A 23,983-nucleotide genomic window follows, 5' to 3' on the forward strand; every position below is an offset into this window, starting at 1 on the left:
TCTCCACCAAACCCCCTCTGCCCTGGGATGCTGCATCGAGAGGTGCTGAAGCATCCTTGGCCCCAGTTCTTCCCCAGCCAAGAGAAATCAGGGCTGATGGAGCTCTGTTTCCCACACCAGACCAGCTGCTGGATACAGCTTGGGTGGGCACTGGTGGCAGGCAGGGAACCTCTGTAAAGCTGGATGCTGGTAAACACCACACTGCAGCGTCTGCTCAGCCAGGCATGGATCCACTGAGCCCAGCACAGGGTCAGGCTCGGCAGAAGGAGCCACTGGGAATGCTGGATAAATAGCAGTGGGCAAGGAACGTTGCTTCTCAAAGGTTACTATTTCCTCTGAACTGCTGTGAATTCACCCACTTCGGTCCGTCCTTCCCTCCACAGCAGCATCCTCTGCCCCAGCCCCTGTCCGAGCAGCTCCTGCAGACCCCAGCCCCAGTGCTGGGGGGTGAAGCAGGTTCCCACCAAGTCAAGCTCTTCCCAGCCTTATCATCTGACTGGGCAGAAAATCCCCAAGGCTGGACCATCAAAGGGAGCAGGCAGTTCTCAGCCTCCTGCCCTTTCCTGCTCCACTAAATCACTCTAGAGTCCTCCCAAATGCTTATTCTTTGAGAAAGCAATAAAAGAAGAGGAAACTTCAGAAGACAAACTCCCACCAGCCTGCCTTTGATTACATTTGATATTGTTTTATTCCTGCAGGCTGGCTGAGGAGGGAGGGAGGGCGGGAGAGCAGGAGAAAACAGTGCTTGAAAGGGGTAAAAATACAAATTTTCCCATTAATATCTGTGTCTGGAGGGGTCTGTGTGCTGAGAGGGGCTCAGTCAGGCTCTGAGGATGACGGTGCCTTTGAGGACAGGTATTGGGGTCCCCCAGCTCCCCAGGCTGTGGACTCAGGGATGAGCAGGAGCATCCCCGTGTCTGCAAAGGTGACCAAGCCCAGGGCAGCTGCAGAGCACGGTACTGGTGGGTGATGGATGCTGGTACCCACCTCCCAGCCCCTCGATGGCCGGGGCAGAGGAGCAGCAGGGACAGGCAGGCAAGGATGACATGACAAGCTCCATCTGCCACTCAGCTGGGTGGCACCGTACCACCAACACTGTGATGCCAGTGGGAAAGGCTTGGAGGGGCTTTCCCACGTGCTCTGCCCTCACAGAACCAGACCTGAGGTCCTTGTTTGCCTGACAGGAAAAACTTCTCCTGTCTTTGCATGAAGCACCAAGAACCAGATGGTCCCAGGGTGTCCCGTGTCCCTCAGGGGCTGGGCGGGGGTGACAGCTGTGACACCAGCGGGGATGGGGCAGCTGTGACACTGGTGGGATGGAGGTGAAAGGGAAGGGAGTGCTGAGCGATGGCAGAGGCTGAGCATACTCTGCTGTTGTGGAACAGCTTCCACCCCGCTCGGAGCGCGGCCACGGCCTGGCCTCTGCCGTTCGCACCGGGAACGGCAGCACAGCAGGATCCAGCTGCAGCACCCGGCGCTGGCACAGCCTGCCAGGGGCTCTGCTGGCTCCTAGCGGGCCCGGGGGATGGTGACAGCGGGGACGGGCATTTTGTAACCCTGAGGGAGGTAAGACAGCGTGAGAGTGGGACGCGGCGGGGGCCAAACCGGTGGCAAGGGCTGGGGCAAGATGCGTCCCCTCCATGCAGGTCTTTTCCCCAGGTTGTTTTCTGAGAGACCAGGGGATGAGAGGATGTGGGAGCACAAACCAAACCCATCTGTCTGTGTGTGGCAGCAACTGGGGGGATTTCACACCTGGATGTGGGGCTCGTAAAGAGCCAACAATGGGAAAAAATCCTGGAGAACCTGGACATTCTAGGAAGCAGTTGGAAAAACAAGGAAACTTTAGACTGCAGCCTTGGGATGGCAGTGTGGGGTTTTCACAACACCGAAACTCCGAGGTTGTGAAAACCAGGATCTTTTGTCCCCTTGTGTCACTGGAGCTGATGCCAGGCTCCTGGAGCCCCTCCACAGGCAGGGGCCCACCCAAAAGGCCATTCCCCAGTTACACCCAGATCCAGCACATCCCATAACACTGTTCACCTCTGCCCCCAGCCAGGGCTGGAGGTACCTGGCGAGAGAGAAGGTCAAACTCACGGGATGCAGGGTTCCTTTTCCCCAGGGAGCAGCCTCCCGGCTCTGCCAGCTCTCCCAAAGCAGGACAACTGGGCTTATGTCACTTGTCACAGCCCCACTGGCATCCAAGTTTGTGTACCAGCATCTTTGGCAGGAAAAACTGCAGCTGCCATGGGAGCAAATGCCTTCCTTCAACATACTTGAGTTATCACAGAATCATGGAATGGTTTGGATTGGAAGGGACTGTAAGGCTCATCTGCTGCTACAGGATACCAAGGCTGAGGGGAGCAGGGCTGAGCTGGCCCCTGAAAATCCTCTTTAAAATCCCCTGAAACCTTCTCAGCTGTGGTTTCTAGTGAAGCCTGATATTGCTCAGATCTCCTGCAATGTGCCCCCATACCCAAGGACAGGACCTGCCCTGGCAGCAGCCCCCTGCCTTGAGCCTTGGGTGGGCAGTGAGCAGCAGGACCTTGCCTGGCCCCAGGCTGCTGGGGGTGGATCCCACCCTGGGGGGTTTCATGGCATGAGGAGGAGGAATGTCTCTTGCTGAGATGTCCCAGCCCTGGGCCTGGCACATCGCTACGGGGGCTCCCAACATCCTGCACAGGATGATCTCCTAATGCCAGGGTGCACAGCACTGTGTCCCCTCCCTGCTTTCCTTTGGAGACAGGCCAGCCAGAACATTCCTGGCCAGGCTGTGGGTGGTTTGCTCCACAGAGGGAAGGGCTCTGCTGAGCATCTCCCCAGCAGTGACGCAACACCCTGTCGTTGCTCCCTTGGGGTTTTTTCAGCCATTTCTTTTGCTTCCTTATTGCCCAATGCTCGGTAGGCCTGGCACAGGTGGCAGACACCCTCCTCTCTTTCCCTCTGGGGGCTTTGCCTCCATGGAAAGACACATCCCGCAGGACACCAGCCTTGGAGCAGGATTCAGGCAGGGCCACGGCAGTGATGTTTTTTTGTCAGCCTTTGTTTGTCTCACCCAAAGGTTGTTCTGTCCCTTCCCAAACACAGAGAGAAGTCCATGCCATCTTGGCACAGGTCCCCACTTGCCACCGCCACCTCACCCTTCCCTCACCCCTGAGTCACGGATGGGGAGCACTCACCCACCCCGTGGCACGGCCCATGTTGGGGTGTCCGTGCCCAGACACCCATCCTGGCACCTGCTGGGCTCTCCCTTTCTCCACCCGCTTCAAATCACAACTTCAAAGGAACCGGCAGGAACCAAAAGCTTTCCCCACCCTTTTTTCTACCAGGAACCGGGAGCAGATTTGCTGAGCCATGGAAGTGGAAGGTGGAGTGGTGCTGGGAGCACAAGCTCAATGCCCTACTAGGCATCAGAGTTTCCAAGTTGGACCTGAGGACACTTTTAGCACAGTGGGTTTGGGGGTCAGAGAAATATAAAGGAAAATTGCAATTTTTGATAGCGAGGCATAAAATTTCTGGTCGTGGTTGTAAACTCAGTCAGTGCTCACCTGAGACCTGCTGCAACTTGTGAATCAAGACTTTATTGTGTGGCAAAATCCAGGGCATATTGTCCTCTATAGAGGCCTCAGCAATACCTTGGAACTGCAAAGGCCTCTCCTCATCCCCCCCACATCCTGCTGGCACCCAACCTCCTCCCGGGATGGGAGGAAGCTGAATGTGAGGCTGTTGTGGAAGAAGAGCTGATGGTGGTGGAGCAGTGGCAGCCTCTGGGGGTTCAGCTCTGCCAGCCCCTGGATGAGTCACTGTAAAAGCCGACAGGACTGGCCCTGTGGCCGCTGCCCACTGCCCCAGCCCCGCCTGCGTCACCCGCACCCGGCCCGGCCACCGGGATGTGCCTGGGCCTGCAGAGCCCTTGGGGCTGTGCCAGCTTGCACCGTGCCCGCCACGCTGCCCAGCACCCCGGGTGCCCAGTGCTGGGGCCAGGGGGCCGTACCTGGGGGTCCAAATGGTGACCAATCCTAAGAGTGACCAGTCCTAATGGTGACCGGTCCTAATACTGACTGGTCCTAATGGTTACTGGTTCTAATAGTCACTGGTCCTAATACTGACCAGTCCTAAGAGTGACTGGTCCTAATGGAGACCACTCCTAATGGTGACTGATCCTATTACTGACTAGTCTTAACACTGAATGGTCCTAATATTGACCAGTCCTGATGTTGACTGGTCCTAATAGTGGCCAGTCCTAATGGTGACCAGTCCTAATAGTGACTGGTACTGATGGTGACCGATCCTAATGGTGACCAGCTCTAATACTGACCGGTTCTGATTGTGACTGGTCCTAATGGTAACCGGTCCTAATGGTGACCAGCCCTAATACTGACCAATCCTAATACTGACCAGTCCTGATTGTGAGTGGTCCTATTGGTGACCAGTCCTCATAGTGGCCGGTCCTGATAGTGCCCAGTCCCGATAGCGACCAGTCCTAACAGAGCCTGATCCCAACAGTGGCCGGTCCTGATAGCGCCCGGTCCCAGCTGCACCCGGCCCTGGCAGCGCCGGTGCCCCGGTGGCGGTGCCCAGCTCCCCGTGCCCGGTGCCGCGGGGCAGGGGCCCGGGGGAGGCGGCAGGGGCTGAGCCCCCCGTGGCGGATGCCGCCGGGACGGGGCCGGTGAGGGGCGGGAAGGACGGAGCGCCCACGGGAGCCCCACGCGTGGGGCCGAGACCCCGCCCCGTGACCCGCCCCGGGCCCCGCCCCCGGCCCCGTCCCCAGCCCCGCCCGGCCCAGGTGGAGGCGGCGGCGGGACCGGGGCCGGGATTGGGACCGGGCTCAGCACCGGCACCGGGCCGAGGTGAGCGGGGTCGAGGAGCGGAGCAGGGAAGGGAAGGGCGGGGGGTCCCGGTGCCTCGTTTCGCGACCGCCCGGGTTGTTGCCGCTTTGTGACCGCCGCGTCCCGCCAGCTTCCTCCTCCGCCCCGCGCGTCCCGCCCGGCGCGGCCCCGGCCCCGCGGCAGTGCAGGGTGGGCGCTGCCCCGGCCCCCCGCCGGCCCTTCGCCCCGGCCGAGGGTCCCCCTGCCCAGGCTGCGGCCGTGCCCCGCTCCCTGCCCGCCGCCTCCGGACGGATGGCGGGGGCCGGGCTCTTCCTCCTCCTCTTCATCGCAGGGGGAAGTGGGTGCGTGTCCCGGCGGAGTGACCCAGCCGGAGGGAGAAACCCTGCCCAATCCCCGGCCAAAGCAAGGGAGGAAAGCCCTAACCTACTTTCTGGCGCCGATGGCCCGATAACCAGGCGGGCGTGTGGTTTTGTTTGTGTTTGCTGGTTTTCCCCCTCCCCGGGCGAGCAGCCTCGACGCCGCGGGCGAGGGCAGGTGGGCAGGGGAGGGGGCCGGGTCCCTGCCCCCCGAGCATCCTCCGGTGCCGCCGGGGCTTTGTTGTTGTAGCTGGTTTGAGATTTGCTTAAAGACTCGCACGTGCTGCCTGGAGTGGCGAGTGCTGCCACCAGCCCTTCGCAGGCGAACAAAACCCTCCCAGAGCAGAAGGACCCGGTTATCCTCCATCCATAGGTGTATCCCGCCGGGAGCAGAGGGATGCTGTGTGCGGCTGTTTTAGCCAGTTGGATTTTTGCTGTTGGCCCCCCAGGTTTGGGACTGAGGGGTGAGGTGAGCACTACCCCATCCTGCCCTGCCTTGCTGCCAGGCCATCAGGACGGGGCAGAGGCCGTTCTTCCAGGCTTGCCCACAGTCGGATGGAGGTGCTCACCGTGGTCTGGGACTCTGCAGCTCTCACTCAGCTCCCCATGCCCATGTTCCGCAGGGGGAAAGGGACCTGAGAGGCTACATGGTCACTGCTGGTCCCTGTGGCAAGAGGAAGTGTCTGCCTTCTTCCCCAGTGTGGCATCATCCCTCTCAGCCATGGGAGCTGGGACGTTCTCCTGCCTGCCTGTTCCCAGTCCCTGCATGGTCACTCCCATCATATCGCCACTGTCCTGGACTCTCAGCCTCCAGCCCAGCTGGAGGGTTGGGAACTGATCCCCACCACAGTCCTGTGGATGTCCTGGAAATGGGAAGTGGGAAATGCTGCCCACTTGGCTCCCTCCTTCCTGCCCTCTGAAGGAGCATCCTTTGGCTCCTTCCCTTTTCCCAGGTGGGAAATAACCAGCTTGGAATTGTCCCACCTCCAAAACGAACTGGAAGGTTCAGTTGCAGCTGTGTCTGGGGCAAACCAAAGCTGCCTCTGCCTGTGCTGCCCCAGTCACCACTGGCTTCACATGTGGCTCCCTGAGCTCCCAGCTGCTGCGCCCAGGCTCTGCCTCTCCCAGCTCCTTCACAATTAATGGAGTGATAGACACCTTTTGCTGCTTGCTCCTGTTTGCTGGAAAGCAGGTGACCAGCTACTGCTTCCCTCAGTGGGGGGTTCTCTGGCACTGCTGCAGCTGCACTGGTGCACCTGGAGGTGCTGCAAGTGAGAAAGGGTAAACCACAGAGTGGTGTTTGACGCCGAAACAGAGCCCTGGTTTAAGATGGAGCTGAGCCTGGTGTTGCTCTCAGGGGCATGTGCGAGCACTCTGTGTGTGTTGCTGGAGCAGGGATGCCGGCAGCAGGAACAATAGATGCCTGTGGATGCTGGGAGAGCAGCTCAGGGGGCTGGGGATGCAAAACACGGGGGCGTGAATCCAGTGGGGAAGGGGCTGGCTGCATTGTCTCTCTTGGGTGGGCTGCACTCCTTGGGGTGTGCTGTGGGACCTGGGGAAATTGGGCTGTGTTTGGCTGGGCTGGGCTGAAAGACAAGCACGTGGCTGTGCTCTGAGTCTGTGTTTTGTTCCTGGATACTGCTCCTGTTCAAGTCTTGCAGTGAAGCTGAGGGATCCCCCAAGCACATCCTTATTCCTTCCCTTAGGTTGTTCTCGACCTGAAAACAGCCCCTGGGATGAGCCAAGAGTCAGATGATTGCTTGTTGCCAAAGAAAGTAGGGGACAGGTGATGGAGAATCAGATGGCTGGGGGGGTTGCAGAGCTGCCCAGGCTGACACAGGGCTCCCGAGGCATTTCCACATTTCCCATGGGCACTGGGAGCCCTGCAGGGACCTGAGGAGTGAGTGTGGGCTTGGTACCGAAGAAGTCAACTGGTGAAGGCTGAAAATTAATTACTTAAATCTCTATGAACCCACAAGTGATGGGATCATGAACTCTCCTCCTCCTGAGGAGCTTTTTATCTAATGACTTCTGGTTTCCACTGTCCTGCTGGGCTGTGAGTTGGCTGGTAATGTGACAAGCCTCCAGTGGGCACGGTCCCTTTTAATTACAAGGATCCAGGAGTTGTGGTCATTTGGGAGCATGTGGTGCTTGGAGTTTTATGGTCACTTCCTGGCCTCCAAGTGAGCATGGAAAGCTGTGTGTGTGCTGGCGGGTATGGAATAAACCCTTGGCACTGGTACCCCTTTTTCTCACTTAATCCCCATTTCTTAAGAAAAAAAAGGCAACAAAAAGGCAGTTGTTTCGTGGTTGCTCTCTTAATGAGGCATTTAGGGTGGAGAATGAACTGAGGGAGGGTGCCTTGGGAATGGCCATGTGCTGGGTGGCCCCAAACCAACCCTGCCCTCTGCTTGCCCCCGCACAGGATCCCCGTGTCCCCCTCATCCTTGGGGACCTGCACCCTGAGGGCCAGCATCATGGGGTGCTGGTCTTGTTAGCTGAGCATGGGGCAGGGGCAACCCCCAAATAACTGCTCTGGGAGGGCAGGGGAGCAGCCTGCACCGTTTATGGAAATTGAGTATTTATGGGGTTTCCATGTGAGGGCTTCCCCCTCCACCCTTGTCCTCCAGGAACTGAAATCTGGGGGAGCTGTGTGGACTTTGATAGAGAAGGGACCAGCTACGTGCCTGTGGTGCAGCGGGGGGGTGGGAAGGCAGGGGAGTCTTACTGTGTTGTGGTGCCTCAGTTTCCCCACTTCTGAAATGCCACAAATGAGTCATAAAGCACAAAGGTGTCCTGTGAAACCGCTGCTTGTCACCTCTGGGGGGGGTTTGTGCAGCCACCAGAGCAGGGTTGATGCTGTGGCCATACCCCAAGAGGGGGGAGCACAGGTGCAAACCGACTCACTCGATGTGGTGCTGGAGGCCACAGTGGGACACGGGCAGGGAGGGAGCAGGGCAGTGCCCAGGGATGCTCCTTGGCCTTTCCCAGGCTGCTACCATTGGATGGGAGGAAGAAATTCACCAGTGTGGAGAGCACATGGTCTCTGTGCTGCATGTCCAGCCCTGTGGAGACCCACTCAGATGAGTGGTGTGTGGTCACTCCTCAGTGGGATGCTCACATGCCCAGCCATCCCACAGGACCATCCCTCCCATCCACAGCCTCCTTTTTGGGCTCCTGCGGCTCCCAGGACAGTGGGAGCCCTCCTTCTAGCAGTCTCTGTCAGCTTGTGTTTTATTTATTTATTGCTTAAAAATAATAATTCCTGATGTATTCCTCTGGTCTCATGGACCTGTTCAGGGTAGGGCAGATGTGGCTGGTGCCCCTGAGATGCCCAGTGTGCCCCCTCCCATGCCATGGGGATGGCTTCTCTCCCTGAGTGTCATGCTGCAGCTTGTGCTGAGGGTTTGACAGAGTTATCCCTGTAATTTGCCGGCCTACAGGAACGCCAGGGCAGGGCTGGGAGTGACCTCCCGCTCCGTGTGAGCCCGAAGGCTGCATGCCGTGCTCACCGGGTGAATCCCTGACACTCGGCGTTGGTGTGTCCTGCCCGTCCCTCAGCTCCTCCATGGCATAAGCAGAGAAGTCTTGCTGGGGCCAACACTGTGCTGCTGGCATAAGGTTTTTCCAAGGGTGATGCCATAACCAGGGTGAAGTCAACTCATGCACTTGGTGGCACCCAGTCCAAGCGCTCCTGGAGAGGACACGGCGGTGGCTCCTTAAAAATCAGCGTTTCCAACCCCTGCACTGAACTGTGTGGCTTCCCTGTGGGTGTACCATCCCAGGGATGGGATGGGATGGCAGGCAGGAAGAGCATGAGGATGGTGGGGGAGACCCCATCACCAGCTCTTGGCAGCCGAGAGGCTGCAAAGTGCGTTGCTGGCACAGGTCCATGGTGATGCTGCAGTGGGGAGAGCATCACATTCCATAGGCACTGGTGAGTGTAGGATTCCCCGTGCCAGGCTTGCACCGTGTTGGATGGGGATGAGCTGTTCCCAGCTGGGCTCTCCGTTGCAGGGTGGGGACCTGGGTGCCTCTGGCCTGGTGGTAATCAGGAGTGAAAGGAAGGAAGCTGAGGAGTGACCCACCCACGTTCGGCTGCTGGTGGTTGGGAGGAGGGAGCGATGGGCGGGAGGGGTTGTCGAGGAAGGGGGTGACCAAGGGAACTGCTGGCCCTGGAAGGGGAATGAAGGAAGCTGCAGGTGTCCACCCAGGGCTCCCCCTTTTTGCACGGGGGCGGGCAGGGCGAGCAGCACATTGTACGAGCCTTGAAATGGCTGCGTTGAGATAAGGAGTCTGTTCCCAGAGATAGGGAGCTGCAGCCAAGGGGGCTCGTCCTGTCGTCAGCCCGGGGATCATCTTGTCCCTGGGATGAGCTGAATTCCTGTGCAGGGCTAAGCACCACCTCTCACTGCTGCATCCCACATGACATGGGGATGCTCAGAGCTCGCAGCGAGGGGACACTGCAAGTAAGGGGCGTTTTTGTCAGTCCAGTGCTGCTTTGTGTGGCTCAGTGTGCTCCAAGATAGGAGTGGGGGACTGGGGAAGTCTGCAAGCCCAGGCTGAGCCCTGGCACCAAGAGCTGCTGACAAAATTAGTGTTTTGCAGTGGAACCAGAGGGAGAAATGTCCCCCCCCATCCCCATTGTCCTTTCACACCAAGAATTTTGCTTTAAGAAGGGAAGTGAAAATGAACTCAGTAATGACCTGCAGCATGGGGGTGGCAGGCAGAGGCCTGTAGGCACCCCTTCCCCAGGGTAAACACCAACCTGTGACCCCTCAGCTCCTTCCAGAAGGTGCAGCCAGGCCTCAAGCACTTGCACCATCACGTCTGTGCGCCCTGTTCTTAAGCCAAGCTAATGAGGAATCAGAGTAGTTCTGAGTAATTAATCAGTTCTTAGATAAAACCAAGTTAAATCAATCCTGGTAGGGTTGATCTGTGCAGATCCTGGAAAAGAGCTTTCCTTGTGTCTGGAGGGTGCTGTGCCCCTGCCCACAGCGCTGCTGAGGAGCAGCCGACCCCTCTGCGCGTTCCCTGGTGGAGCCACCGCGCTTCCCGCGCTGCTGGTGGAGACTTTCGCCCTTTGCTCTTCCCGAAGCCGTTGGGGTGACTCAAAGCCTCCACGTGCTCGTTCCTCACTTGGCTTGGGCTCCTGCCTGAAGAAAGGACCCGTGGGCTGGGGATCCCCTTGCGCAGCCAAGGCCCCTCCAGCAGCACCCACCGCCCCAACGGCGCATCTGCACCGCGGGAAGCAGAGGGTGGGTTTGTGCAGGGCCGCCTGTTTTGGGTTGTTCTGCTGTGAGGGTGTGTGGTCACCCTGGGAATGGGAGTGGGGAGGTGTGGGGTGGGTGGCCAGAGGGACAGAGGGACCCCAGCTCACCGGGGCTGTGGGCTGGGAAGCCTTTGGGTGCCGACACTCGCTCTACTGGGGTGAGTGGGGGTCATTGCACTGGTAAAAATTAACGAGGGTGGGAAATGGGCCGTGGCCATTGTGGAAGTGGGAAATCCCCCACGTGGCTCTTTCTGGACTTCTCAGGCAAATCCTTCCCTCTCCGTGCCAGTAGGATGGTGTCACCCAGGTCTGCCGGAGAGTCCAGGACCACACTCCCAGCATTCCAGCCCTCCCGGCAGGGCAGCCCAGTGCGTGGCTGCTGTGTGCAATGGTGTGAGCAGCTGAGCTGCCCCTGGCCCCCGCTCCTCTGCCCGCGGGCAGGGCTCTGCCCTTATCAGCGGGTCCAGCACAGCCCCCCCGCTGCCACGCTCTATCTCCCCGGCCGCTTTCCTTCCTCCCGGGGCGTGCCGTGCTCCCAGCCCGGGCTCAGCAAACCTGCTGCCGTTGCCCAATGTCCTGCCCGACGCAGAATAATGGGAGAGGATGTTCTAATGGCAGCGTGGGCGAGGTGTGTGCTGGCTGCCTGCACACCTCAGGGACTGGAAGGGATCCCAGCACCCACTGGGCATCTGTACTCCCCATCTTCCTACCCCAGCCGTCACAGAGGTGGGGATTTAAGCCCCCGTGGGTGTCCACGCTGACCACGTGGCTCAGTGATGAGGGAGAAGGCAGCTTAAAATACCCCCTGAAGCACAGAGGGCCTCTCTGAAGACTCAGAGTGAAACCCTGCGTGTTTTGCTGACTGAGTCCATTGCAACAGGGCTGGAACACGTGGGGAGAAGATGGAATATTTTTCCTTTTTACTTCCCCCAATAATATTTTTTCATTTCAAGAGCTGTTTGTGCTGGGCTGCTTCTCTCCAGATCTGAAACTTGAGACTGGAAAATGGTCCAAAGCTCTTCAAGAGGGAGCAGGATGGGGGAAGGTTCTGGGTGGCCCCTACTTGTGTGTGAGTCCACGGGGGCTCAATGCTCAGAGCAATTACACCAATCGAGTTTCCTATCCAGAGCTCTTAATAACTGTAGGAGCACCTTTTAACGCAGCTCCAGCCTTGAGAGAGGTCTTTAACGTGCTTGTGAATCATTTATGGGCAGCAGCAGCAGCAGCTCTGCTTGATGGACTCTTGGGTGTGAGCAGCAGTGCAAGTTGTGGGGGGGTTTGGGGGCTTTGTGGTATTGCTGACCCCTTTCTCACTCCCCTGTGGAGTTGGAGAGGGAAGAGCAAGGGCTCCTCATGCTCTGAGTGATGGGTGTGATGGGTGCTTGTGAGGGTCCCACTCCTGTCCCTGCACCCTTGGGTGGCTCAGAGCTGCTTTCTCCTCCAGTTTAATTGCACCATCCTGATGCACTGTTATTCCAGCACCGGTAATCTTGCTTCCCCCCCCACCAACAGGCTCAGGGAGAGAGACCCTAATCCTTGTCCAAGCATCTATGACCCCTGTGCTGCATACACCCCCCTCTGACCAGGGCTGCTCTGCAGAGTTGTCTCCAGTGTCTCATACGATTGTGCTTGGATGTCCCAGTTCTGCTCACGTGGCCTTGCTGATGGTCCCTTTGTGTTGCTCAGACCATCCCAGTGTGTCCTGTGGTGACGCCTTGTACGAGCCACATCACTTTTTCCATCCCTTTCTTCCTTGGGTGTGCTTCCTTGGGTCAGCATTTGCTGTGATTCACCCCGGGGCTGGGAGCCAGCCCTGGTCACCTTCCTTGTACCTTTCCTGGTTGAAGACTAAAATCTCATCCCAGTTGCTCCCCAGTGACCCCAACACACCTGCCCTCTTGAGAGGGCATGGGGGCTTCACCCCCTGCTGCTGCTGGAGCACGGGCTCTGTCCATCGTGGCTGGATGTCAGGCTTTGGTGAGCTTCAGTGGGCAAGAACTCTGGGAGGGAAGATGGTGATGGTGGGGGATTTCTTCTTATTGACCAGACCCGCCTCCACCCACTGCCCATTTATCCCGGGTAATGGCAGCATCCCCAGGGCATGTGTATCTTTTCCAGCCTGAAGTGACATCGTGCTGCCCCAGGACCCTTCTTCCAGCCCAAAGCACAGCTCCTACCAAGCTCAGGACATGTTGGTGGGTGCTGGGTCCCATGTCTGTCACCCCCCACTGCTGTCACCCGCCTTGTCCCTGCATTAGGGTGTTTGCTCAGCCATCCCCCCGTGTCAGCTCAGCACGTCGCCTCTCACTTCCCTTTTCTGTCCCCAGGACGGAGCCACCACGTCCACCCTGAGCACCCGGGGACTGAGCTGGGGCTCCCTGGGGACCCACAGCTGGGCTGTGCCCTTCAATGGCATTGCTGCTGCCAGGTCTGCCAGGCAGGGAGCCGTGTTCCTGGTGGCATAGCCCTCCATCCTGGGGCTGGTAGGGTGACAGGGGCCCAGGACCATAGGGATCCAGACAGCCAAGCTTATGGCAGGCTGGCTCTGGATGGAGGCGCCGGCTGGCCCGTTCTCCTGCTGAGCATGCCAGCTCTGGAGGGTTGGGTGCCAGCACCAAACACGTGGGGAGCTGGAAAACACCTGCCCACCACCATCCCCGAGGGATTTCTCTGCCTGGCACAGGGTGAGACTTCTCGTGGCTCAGAGCCTGTGCTTGGGGGGGTGGCTGCTGCCCGCAGCCCATGTGGGAAAGGAGACTTGAGCCCTCGTGGGCTGCTGCCCTGCTCCCCTCTCTTGCCCAGTGCCAAATGTTGCCCTAATGCCCCGAGCCGTGAAAGCCGCTCCGGCCGCGCCGCGTGACCGGACAGCAGGTGCCCGCCGGGCTGTGCCAGATCCCCCGGGAGCTGCGTCACCTCGGGGCAGGCCAGGACTGCCCCTGCACCCCCCCTGCCTGGGGAGCTGCTGGGGAGCGAGACCGGGATTTTAAACGTGCTGCAAACCTGCTCTGCTGGGAAGCCTGGCCAAGGGCTGTCTGGGGTGTGATGGGGGCACTTGGGGGTGGGGTTTTGGGGTAGGGGTGTGAGAGTGGGGCTCTGTAAGAATCTGGCTTTGATTTCTGTGCTTCTGGCTCTGCTGGCTCTCACCACTGAGAGCCATTCCCTTGAACTGGAGGAGGATAAGGGTGTCCCAGGGATTGCTCTGACCCCAGCGTGTTCCCATTCCCAGCTCTCCAGAGCAGCTGGCATCCCAGGCTCATTGCTGGCTGCCCTGGGAGGAAAACAAACAGTGTCTCCAGCTCACCAGCAGGACGGAAAGTTTTGCTTGCTGGGGCTGGCATTGTCCCAGTTCAGCAGCTATGAAATAGCGAGCACGGCACTTGTGTTTCATGCCCGCTCTTCCTGGGTGTCTTGCTTCCCAAGAGCTTTGGATGGCAGCAGCAGGGGCAAGCTCCCTGCCTGCCCAGTGCTGTTCCCTGCCACAGAGCACTGCTGTAAATGGGGGCTTTTCCTCTTCCTGCCGCTCTGTGCCAGAGGTTGATCCATGTCCGTGGTGTCCAGCCACCTGCAACCCTGTCCCCATGGGCCAGGGAGCACTGAGCTCAGCTCTCCCTCTCCCAGGATGCTCCTGCAGCCCTCTCCTGCTTTCCCATGCGTGGCTTTTCATCGCAGCCTCTCTCCCCACAGGCGAGGGGGGAGGAATTCAGCCGTGTCCCAGGGCTCCCGTGCGTGAAGGACGGAGGAAGAGCAAGGCTGCCGTGGGCGTTTGCCATCAAGACCCACTGCACAGGATCCCTCTTATGAGGTAAGGAAACCCTGGCAGGAACCAGCCCTGGCTGAGTCCCCAGGGGAAATTTGGGAGTTGGTTGCTCTCAACTTTAGTGCTGGAGAAGGAGCCCAGCACCCTTTTTAACGCAGGGACAGCAGGCCACCACCTGGCCCAGGAGGGCAGCAATTCCCAGTGGTGCTGCCAGCTCCAGGCTTCTCCATCCCCAGGGAGCTGGTTCTGGACTTCCACATCCCCATGGACCTGATCCCATGGGCACCCCACATTCCTAAAGCTAGGCTTTGCTTGTGGTGGAGTTTAAAGGGGAAGGTTGTGTTCAGGAGTCCAAGTGCTGGGGGAGCTGCAAACGTGTCCCTGTGCCTGACTCTTGCTTTGGGAATGGGCTGCCAATGGGATCCAGTTGCAGAGGGGGCTGGTGGGATCCCAGTCACTCAGCTGGTTGCTCAAGTGACATTTCCTAAGGAGAGTGGAGCCATGGGAGGCTGATTATTGGGATCCCGTGCAGGGAGAGGAGCCAGGTTTGTGGATTGAGCTGCATTTGGCAGCCAGTGGCGCTGGGCAAGCACGGCAGGTGACACCATCCCTGTGACCGTGGCTGTCCTGTGGGGACAAGGGATGCTTGTGAGACCTGTGTGAGTCCCCTGTGCACTGGCACATGATCAGGGGGGGACAGGAAGAGGTCAAAGGGGGCTGTGCCTCCCTTTGATTACCCCCCTAGCCCCTAATAGGATCTGGGGCTCGCTCTCTTGTGCTTGAATGGAATTACTTTTCCTGCAAAGTCCTGCCTGATAGAGCCAACTGCAGGGACCCTTGGGAGGGGATTGCTTGAGGAATTAACCACCTCTTGATTGTTAAGCTTCCCCCTCCTTGCACGTGGTGCCAGGGAGGATTCAGTCTCCCAGCCTGGCACGTGTGCACATGCCAGAGGGGAATGTCCTGCATCTCTCCTCCCATGGGGCACCCAAACACGTGGTGGGTCCATGTGGGAGCTGTGGTGCGTCTGGGGATGTGGATTGAGTATTTTCAGGCGTTGTCTGTCCCCTGGGTTTTGGGGATGCAGCAGCTGGACTGATGGTGGCAAGGTCTCACCAGCACAGCCAGTGGCACAGGGGGCTGAGTCTGGTGACATCCCACTGGTGAGGCTCCAACTCCCACTGGGACCCAGCTTTTCCCCCCACATGAGCTCCTGGGGAGGTATTTCTTCCCCTCTCACTGCCTCCCTGCACCCTCCCAGCCTGCCGACCGCCGCCGGCCCGAGATGTCAGCCGGCGACAAGAACGGGGGCAGCCGCTCCAGCAGCAGCCGCCTGCAGAGCAAGAAGCCCCCCAACCTCTCCATCGTCATCCCGCCCCGGGAGGCGGAGGAGGATGGTGCCCCCAAAGAGGTGAGTGATGGAGCTGCATCTGTCCCATGCTGAGTTTGAGGGGCTGCTGTCCCTGGGGAACCCCCCCCATGCCCCCCGTCCCTAACACCCTGCTCTGCCTTCCAGCCCTCCAAGGTCCCCATCTACCGAAAGAGCAAGAGCCTGCAGGAGCCCCGCCTGGAACGCCGGCACGGATTCCGCCGGCAAACTTCCCTGTCCCAGAGCATCCGCAAGTGAGGGCAGGGTGGGCTCCAGCAGTGGCTGGGTCACTTGGAGGGGCCCCTGTCAGGTTGTTGTGGGTACTGGCAGAGGGCTTGGGATGGGAATGGAGAGTTGTGCCTCAGAAGGGAATGCGAGAAGGACTTTCCCCCCCTTCCCTTCATCTCCCTGCCAGGTCAAAACTGCCCTGCTGCAGGTTGGGCTGAGACACCCCAACCCATACCACCTACTAGAGGGGATGCCCGGGTGGAATGGTGGTGTTGCAGTGGAGGGACCAACTGTGTGACAGGTGTGCCCACCTTGTGTCCAGGGGCACAGCGGAATGGTTTGGTGTCAGCAGCGACTGGGAGGGGAAGCGCCAGCAGTGGCAACGCAAGAGCCTGCAGCACTGCAGCATGAGGTATGGCAAGCTGAAGCCTGCCTATCGTGACATGGAGCTGCCCAGCCAGGAGGTGCCCTCCTTCCAAGGCACCGAGTCGCCCAAGCCTGCCAAGATGCCCAAGGTAGAGCTCGGGAGAGGGGGGTCCTGCTCCCAAGCGTTGCTCTCCCAGCACTGACACCTCTTCCCTCCTGCAGATCGTGGACCCTCTGGCCAGGGGCCGTCCCTTCCGCCACCCCGACGAGACCGACCGTCCCCACACGCCCCACCACGTCCTGCCCCCGCTCACCCCCGGCGTTGTCTCCTTGGCGTCCTTCAACAGCATCCGCTCCGGCCACGGCCGCCTGCCGCGCAGGAAGAGGGAGTCTGTCGCCCACATGAGCTTCAAGGCGGCCGCAGCCCTTCTCCGCGTGAGTTTTGGGAGCCTGGGGGGGCATCATCTTCTTCCTGAGCCAGGTTTCAGCTCTGTCCCTTGCCCATCACCTTTTCTTCGTGGCTTTTGGCTTTACATGGACACCACTGTCTCTCCAGGGTGGGTTTGAGAGGCGAGATTGGTGGTTTTTACACCTGAGCTCCACTTAAAAAGGGTTTTGGTGAAAACTGGACAATCTTAGAAAAAAGCAGCTGAGTTCCACTGCTGAGGAGCCAGGGAGCTTCTCCAGCAACCTTCTTGCTCCTGATGAGCCCTGGGCAAGCCTCGGGGACAGGGTTGTGGGACTGAGACAAGACAGATTCAGAGGTCACTTGTCATGCTGACTAACATGACCATGGCCCAGTGCTGGCTCTGACAAGCTAAAGGCAGCATCTGCTGCCAGCTCCTGCTGCCAGCCCTTCCTACACAGGGAAATATGGTGGCTGACTGGGATTTAATCCTCGTCCCTTGGCTTTGGGGAGGGAAACTACGAGAAACCCTTGGTGCTGCGAAACCCGAGGACCTTCTGGCTTCTTACCCTCATTTGCTTCCCCTGCCAAAGGGACGCTCTGTCCTGGAGCCACTGGCTCCCAAGCGGAGGAGCAACAAGAGGAGCTTTGTGTACCCCAGCTTCATGGATGAGGACATGGTGGATGCTGCTGATACCCTGGACTCGTCCTTCTTCAGTAAGGCAAGCGACGTTCCATGCCAGCCACCAGGGCGGGGGGCTGTCCCAGTGCCCCTGAACGGGGGCTGGATGTGGAGCAGGGCTCTCACAAGGACCCCTGTGTCAATGCTTCACCCTGCCCCACGAGCAGGGGCATCGGTGGCTGCTGTGCCCCAGTCTTGGTGATGCTCCTTGGGGGTGGCAGGGAGTGCTGTCACCATCAGGGGAACATGTCACGCCCTGTGATGTGCAGTTAATGAGATGTCAGTGGGGATCACCCCCTCTCCCTGACCTGGGGGATGCTCAGTCAGGAGGAGGCTTCTGACCCATGGCACACATCCAAGAACACATATCCCTTCTCCTTCCAGATGGACATGCACGACGAGACGTACTCCATGACCGATGATGTCTTCGAGTCACCACCTCTATCAGCCACGTACTTACGCATGCACCATGTGGGGGAGGATGCCAGGGTGTCCCCCGAGGTGGAGCAGCCCACCCCGTGAGTAGCAACTCTCAGCAGGCACTGCCCTGCTGCAGGCAGGCCAGTGTCCCCAGCCATCCCTGCCACAGGGTACTGGGCACATCAGTGTGCTCCTAGGAGGGTGAAGCCAGGAGGTGCTCCCAGCCGTTATCCCAGGGTATCCCTGCGGCCACAGGGTATTTCTCAGCTGGTCCCTTTTGGCAGCTGTGATGGGTTTCTGTTTAAAGGTAAACCAGCAGGGGAAATGAACTCAACTCAAAAGAGAGATTATAAGTCAGAATAACAATTTAATAAAATAATACAGTAAGTATGATTATACAAACAAACAATTGGTTTTAACCTACAAAACCCAAATGTATAACCCAGCACCCTGGGGCATGAACAGAGTGGTGTTCTTTGGGCCCCGAGTCCAAAGTAAAAGGAGAGGGGTAAACCTGTTGCAGTCTGGTTGAAAAGTGGTGGTTGCAGTCCAGTCGAGAGTGGTGGTCTGCAGTCTGGTTGAGAGCGGTGAGCTGCAGTCTGGTTGAGAGTGGTGGTCTGCAGTCTTCCTCTGGATCCCACGAGTGGTAAAAAGGTTCTGAAACTCCAATTTTATATATTCTCCAGTTCAGGCAGGAATGCTCAGTCCTTCCCTTAGGGCGGGGAATTCCACAAAAGGGTGTGAGGACAGGAACATCTTCCTGTCTCGAAGGCCTCTTAACCCCTAGTTTATAGCCTGAGGAGTCAGGCTGCTCTGGGCAGAGGGTGTAAATGCTCTATTGATAACAGTTTCTGGGAAATGGCATGGAAGGCTATAGAATACACAGGTTTGGGTTACACCCATCCAGTGATGAATTGTTCCCAGCTGTTCTAACTAGGACAGTTTCTCCTCTCTCCACAGGCGGGAGGGTGCCCGGCTCGCCTCGGTGTCCGGTGGCGCGGGCGCAGCCCCCCGGCGGGGCAGGCGCATCGCCTCCAAGGTGAAACACTTTGCCTTCGACCGCAAGAAACGCTACTACGGGCTGGGGGTGGTGGGCAAGTGGCTGAACAGGACGTACCGCCGCAGCCTGAGCAGCATGGTGCAGTCACAGCTGGAGATCACCGACAGCCACCGGTGAGGGGGACTGAGGGCACGGGGATGGGCACGGGACACCCTGGCTGTAACCCAGATGTGTGTCCCCCTCAATACATGGGGACCAGGGCTTGGGGGGCTGCAGTGTCCCTTTGCCCAGCTGTCCTTGAGCTGCTCAGGTGTTGGGTCCTGTCCCCTGCAGGCCGTATTTCACGTACTGGATCACCTTTGTGCACATCCTCATCACCTTGCTGGTCATCGGCACCTACGGCATCGCCCCCATCGGCTTCGCCCAGCACGTGACGACAGACTTGGTAAGTTTAAGAGTCATCTTCCTGGGGGGACTGTGACCCAGGGTGTCATGTTCCCTGCAAGAGGTGGGAGCATCCTGGGGGGCTCCTGCTGTTTGAGAGGCTCCATGAAATAGCCAGGGCAGGAGGATGAGAAGCAGCATGTTGCAGCAGCATGTGTGGTGGGAGCAGAGCTGTTCTCCCTCCAGCCTTGCTGGTGGGACCCAGCAGCCCTTCCCCTTGGATGAAGGGGGCTGCTCAGCCTCTCAGGAGTGGAGGGAGAGGGGGATGCACCCCCATACCTCCTGTTTCCCCACTGGGAGCTGATCCTGGCCTCTCTTGGCAGGTACTGAGGAACAAGGGGGTCTATGAGAGTGTCAAGTACATCCAGCAGGAAAACTTCTGGATTGGGCCCAGCTCGGTAAGGATGCTGCCAGACCCTTGGCCCTTGGTTCCAGGCTCTGCCCTCTGCTCCTCTTGCCCTGAGCTGAGGGGATTCTCTGAGGTGCTCCTCTCCCTGGGAGGGGAGAGCTTGACCATGTCATTCCAGCCTGCTGCTCTGGTCCCTCAGTGCCCCCCTCCCTCTGGGACCTGCAGCATCACAGTGGGGTGGTCAGAAGAGACCCCATCCCCTTCCCACCTGCCTTCCCCCCATTGGGGTAACAGAGACCTGTGTCTATTGCCTGTGAAGACCCCCTGCCCCTGCTGAGCTCTCCCTGGGAGCAGCTGGAGGGAAGGGAGGTGTGCAGACAGAGCATCTGCTAGACTGGCATCTCCCTCCCAGATTGACCTGATCCACCTAGGAGCCAAGTTCTCCCCCTGCATCCGGAAGGATCGGCAGGTGGAGCGGCTCATCCAGCGCGAGCGGGACCGGGAGCGCGGCTCCGGCTGCTGCGTCCAGAACGACAACTCGGGCTGCATCCAGACCCTGCCGCAGGACTGTTCGGTGTGTGCCACTGCCCTGGGCACTGGGAGGTGCTGGAGATCCCTGGGGAAAAGGGGGAAAACATCTCTGCCCTGACCAGCACCGGGGCACGGTACATGCGGGGTCAGAGTGTGCATTCCCTGTCACATCCTCAGTCTCTCCATCCTTCCCACAGGAGACACTGGCGACGTTCATCAAGTGGCCGGGCAGCAACGCACCAGCCATGGGCTCGGGGGAGAAGAGGACATCAGGAGCTGTGTGTCACCAGGACCCCAGGTAGAAGTGACAGCTGGGCGGAGGTGGCACAATCACCTGGCTGTGTGCAGTACATGGCAGAGGGGCTGCCCAGGGCTGCCTTTCCAGTTTGGATGCCTTGAATCCTCTTGTCCAAACGGCTCTTGCACACCGTAGGAGAGTGAGAAGGAAGAGGGAATCAGTAGGGAAACTGGGGTGGGGTCTGTCCTAAATGCAGGCAGCAGTGGGTGACACTGTTGTGTCCCTGTTCTGCTGGGATAGGTGATGCTGGGCAGGGTGTCAGTGGGGGTGAGTGCTGTGGGGTTCACCTGCGGAAGGAGCTGCTGTGGGGTGTTGTAGGACACCCCTTGTTGGGCAGGATCCCTCCCGAGCCAGGGAAAGGGGCAGGTCCCAGGGCTGTGTGTGTGTGTCTGAGGGCATTACTAGTCTGCAGGGAGGGATATCTTGGGGGAAGTCACCTGACTCACCCACCTGCTTCCACCAGGACGTGCGAGGAGCCAGCATCCAACCCACCCCACGTGTGGCCAGATGACATCACCAAGTGGCCGGTAAGAGCCCAATGCCACCATGAGCTGGTGACTCCATAGTGGCAGCAGGCAATGAGCAGGCAGGGGGCTGCAGGCAGAGCTTGGGGCTGGACCCTGACCAGGGCTCCTCCCCTCCTGCTTCTAGATCTGCACCTATGAGACCAAAACCAACCACACAGGCTTCGCCCACCTGGACTGTGAGATCAAGGGCAGGCCCTGCTGCATCGGCACCAAGGGCAGGTGGGTCACAGCGATGGGGGCACCCGGCCTGGCTCCCTCCTCTGCCCTCCTGCCTCGTGTTGTCCCATTAGTGTCCAGAGCTGTGGCAGGGTGGGGAGGAAGATTATGGAGCCTTGTGGGGTGGGAAGCATGGTGGCAGCAGGACCAGCTGCTGGGAGCAGAGGGGGATGCTCAGGGGAGCAGGGAGTGTGCCCTGCCCCGAGCGAGCCCCCTGCCTGCCCTCTGCCAGCTGCGAGATCACGACGCGGGAGTACTGCGAGTTCATGCACGGCTACTTCCACGAGGAGGCAACGCTCTGCTCGCAGGTGAGCAGGGCCAGGGAGACACGGCCGTGGATGTGGGATGCGATGCCAGCAGCCATGCTGCTGCCAGAGTATCCTCTCAGGAATGGGACACGGTTGGGATGGGTGTGAGCAGGAGGGATGCAAAGTACAGGGGCTTGCCCCAGCTATTGGTTGGGCTCCTGCTGGTGTGGTGCAGGAGGAAATGTAGGGCTTGAGCCAGCCTCACCTGGGCAGCGCTGGTGTCCTTGGGAAAGGCACATCCTGGGCAAGAAAACAGCCCTTCAGCATCTCCTGGGGCACTGGGGATGCTCAGCTGCTCCTTTTCCAGCGTCTGGGCAATGCAGGTGCCCCACACCACCCAGGGTCCCCCCACAGCTGGCACACGGCATCACTGGCTGCACATCCCTGTGATCCATCCTTTGCTCCCTGTGGCTCTGGGGTCAGGGCCGAGCCCTCACCACCCCCCCAACCCTCTTCCTTTGCAGGTGCACTGCCTGGATGAGGTCTGTGGGCTCCTGCCCTTCCTCAACCCAGAGGTCCCTGACCAGTTCTACCGCCTGTGGCTGTCCCTGTTCCTGCACGCCGGGTGAGCCACAGCCCCCTGCACCCACAGGGGTGGGGGGAATGGGGATGGGAGAGTCCATTGGGATGGTCTGGGACCCCTGGTGGGGTGGGAGAGAGGAGGGAAGTGCACCCCCACAGTGTGGTGACACCTGCTATCTGTGGAGGGTGCTTTGTAAGGTGTCTTGTGCCCTGGGGCAGTGGGTGGGAGGGCTGGGCAGGGGTCTCTAACACAGAGTTTGTCCCTCAGCATCCTCCACTGCCTGGTGTCGGTGACCTTCCAGATGACAGTGCTGCGGGATCTGGAGAAGTTGGCAGGCTGGCATCGCATCTCCATCATTTTCATCCTCAGTGGCATCACGGGAAATCTGGCCAGTGCCATCTTCCTGCCCTACAGGGCGGAGGTGAGGCCGGGGGGGGCTCTGTCCACATCACCTTGAACCCAGCCAGCTCCTTGGGGACTAAAGGACATCCTTCCCCATCCCTGTCCTGGCAGGGATTTGGGGAAGGGGCTGGAGCACAGGGCTCACATCCTCTGGCAGGTTTTGCTGCAGGGAGGGTGAGAGGCTGGCACTCTGGTGGCAGGGGGAGACAGTGTCTCTGCCCCACGTGTGGTGTTCTCACATGCCGTGTGTGCCACACGTCGCCACGTGTCCCTGTGTGTGCCAGGTCCCCGGGCAGGCAGATGGCTAATCTGCTGCCAGCCAAACCCTCTCAGGCTTTAAATGAGATCACACCAAGCGCCCTAATCCCCCCGGGGGTGCGTCAGGATGGGGCTGGGGGGGGCTGTGGTCTAGGAGGAGGTGATGCTTCCCGGCTGCTGAGTCACAGAAAATATCAGCTCTGCCAAAATGGCCCTGATGTGCTCCCTTCCTCTCCCTCCTGTGCCAGGGCTCCCACCCCTGAGCCCCACGCAGGAGCCTGCATAGGGATGCAGAAGCCAAATGACTTTTGCAAGGGGAGGAGATGATCCCTGGGGACATGGGGACATGTCTAGGGTGACATGTGCAGGGTCTGGCCATGACTCCCCCCATCCCTGCAGGTGGGCCCTGCCGGGTCCCAGTTTGGCCTCCTGGCCTGCCTCTTCGTGGAGCTCTTCCAGAGCTGGCAAGTGCTGGAGAAACCCTGGAAAGCCTTCCTCAACCTCTCCGGCATTGTCCTCTTCCTCTTCATCTGCGGCCTCTTGCCCTGGATCGACAACATCGCCCACCTCTTCGGCTTCCTCAGTGGCCTCCTGCTCTCCTTCGCCTTCCTGCCCTACATCACCTTCGGCACGATGGACAAGTACCGCAAGAGGGCCATGATCATCGTGTCCCTGCTGGTCTTCGTGGGGCTCTTTGCCTCCCTGGTGGTCTGGCTCTACGCCTACCCGGTGAACTGGCGCTGGGTGGAGTATCTCACCTGCCTGCCCTTCACCAGCAAGTTCTGCGAGAAGTACGAGCTGGAGCAGGTCCTGCACTGACCCTGCCGGCGGGGACAGGGCTGGGAGAGGCGCCGGCGGCGATGCTTTCCATGGGGGAGACGGCAGCAGCTGCTCCAGGATGGAGCAGGCCCTGGGCACAGCTTCATCCTCAGGGATGGTGGGTTTTGGGTCCTGCTCAGTGCTGGGGATGCAGTGGGGAGCAGGCCTGAGCCAGCCCTGCCTTGCACCCCTTTGGGCTGCCTCCTGGTGCTGAAAAGCCATAACTGGTTTGGGGACCGACTCCTGCATGGGGAAAGGGACGAAGGATGTGGGATTTTGGTGTATCCACAGCCAGGCTGGACTCCCAGCCTGGGGGTGAAGCTGCCGAGGTCTCCAGCCTGTGTCCCTGTGTGAAAAAGCAGAAAGCAGGAGATTTTCTACAGCTTCCTTTTTACAAGCCCCATTTATTTAGGTTTATTTTTAAATCTGCTTTATGCTGAACACAACCAATACACAGCAAAGGGGGTGGGTTTTGAAGAGGTTAAGACCAGGACAGTGACCAGGGCACAGTGCACAAGAGCCTTGCTTTCTTTTTCAGTTTGTTATTCAGACCGAACTGTTTCCCAAATTTTAGAGCTTTAGTTGAGACACAGCCCTACAAGTTTTCTTATTTTTTTCTATTTTTT

At 59.2% G+C, this 23,983-nt stretch overlaps 1 protein-coding gene across 1 annotated transcript; it reads left to right on the plus strand.

Annotated features, from left to right (window-relative positions):
• The first annotated feature begins 4,775 nt into the window (after positions 1–4,775).
• RHBDF2 (rhomboid 5 homolog 2) lies at positions 4,776–23,700 on the plus strand. Its single transcript, XM_027691746.1, has 19 exons — positions 4,776–4,847; positions 14,139–14,256; positions 15,473–15,622; positions 15,728–15,834; positions 16,131–16,323; positions 16,397–16,609; positions 17,174–17,302; positions 17,647–17,780; positions 18,643–18,855; positions 19,016–19,127; positions 19,450–19,524; positions 19,888–20,049; positions 20,204–20,304; positions 20,768–20,831; positions 20,956–21,050; positions 21,280–21,355; positions 21,820–21,920; positions 22,146–22,299; positions 22,938–23,700. The coding sequence occupies exons 3-19, from the start codon at positions 15,497–15,499 to the stop codon at positions 23,355–23,357; spliced, it is 2,475 nt and encodes an 824-aa protein (XP_027547547.1). The 5' UTR covers positions 4,776–4,847; positions 14,139–14,256; positions 15,473–15,496; the 3' UTR covers positions 23,358–23,700.
• The last annotated feature ends 283 nt before the right edge of the window (positions 23,701–23,983 follow it).

Source organism: Neopelma chrysocephalum, unplaced genomic scaffold (genome assembly GCF_003984885.1).
Source record: "Neopelma chrysocephalum unplaced genomic scaffold, ASM398488v2 Primary Assembly neopelma1_84, whole genome shotgun sequence".
In the NCBI taxonomy this organism is placed as follows: Eukaryota; Metazoa; Chordata; class Aves; order Passeriformes; family Pipridae; genus Neopelma; species Neopelma chrysocephalum.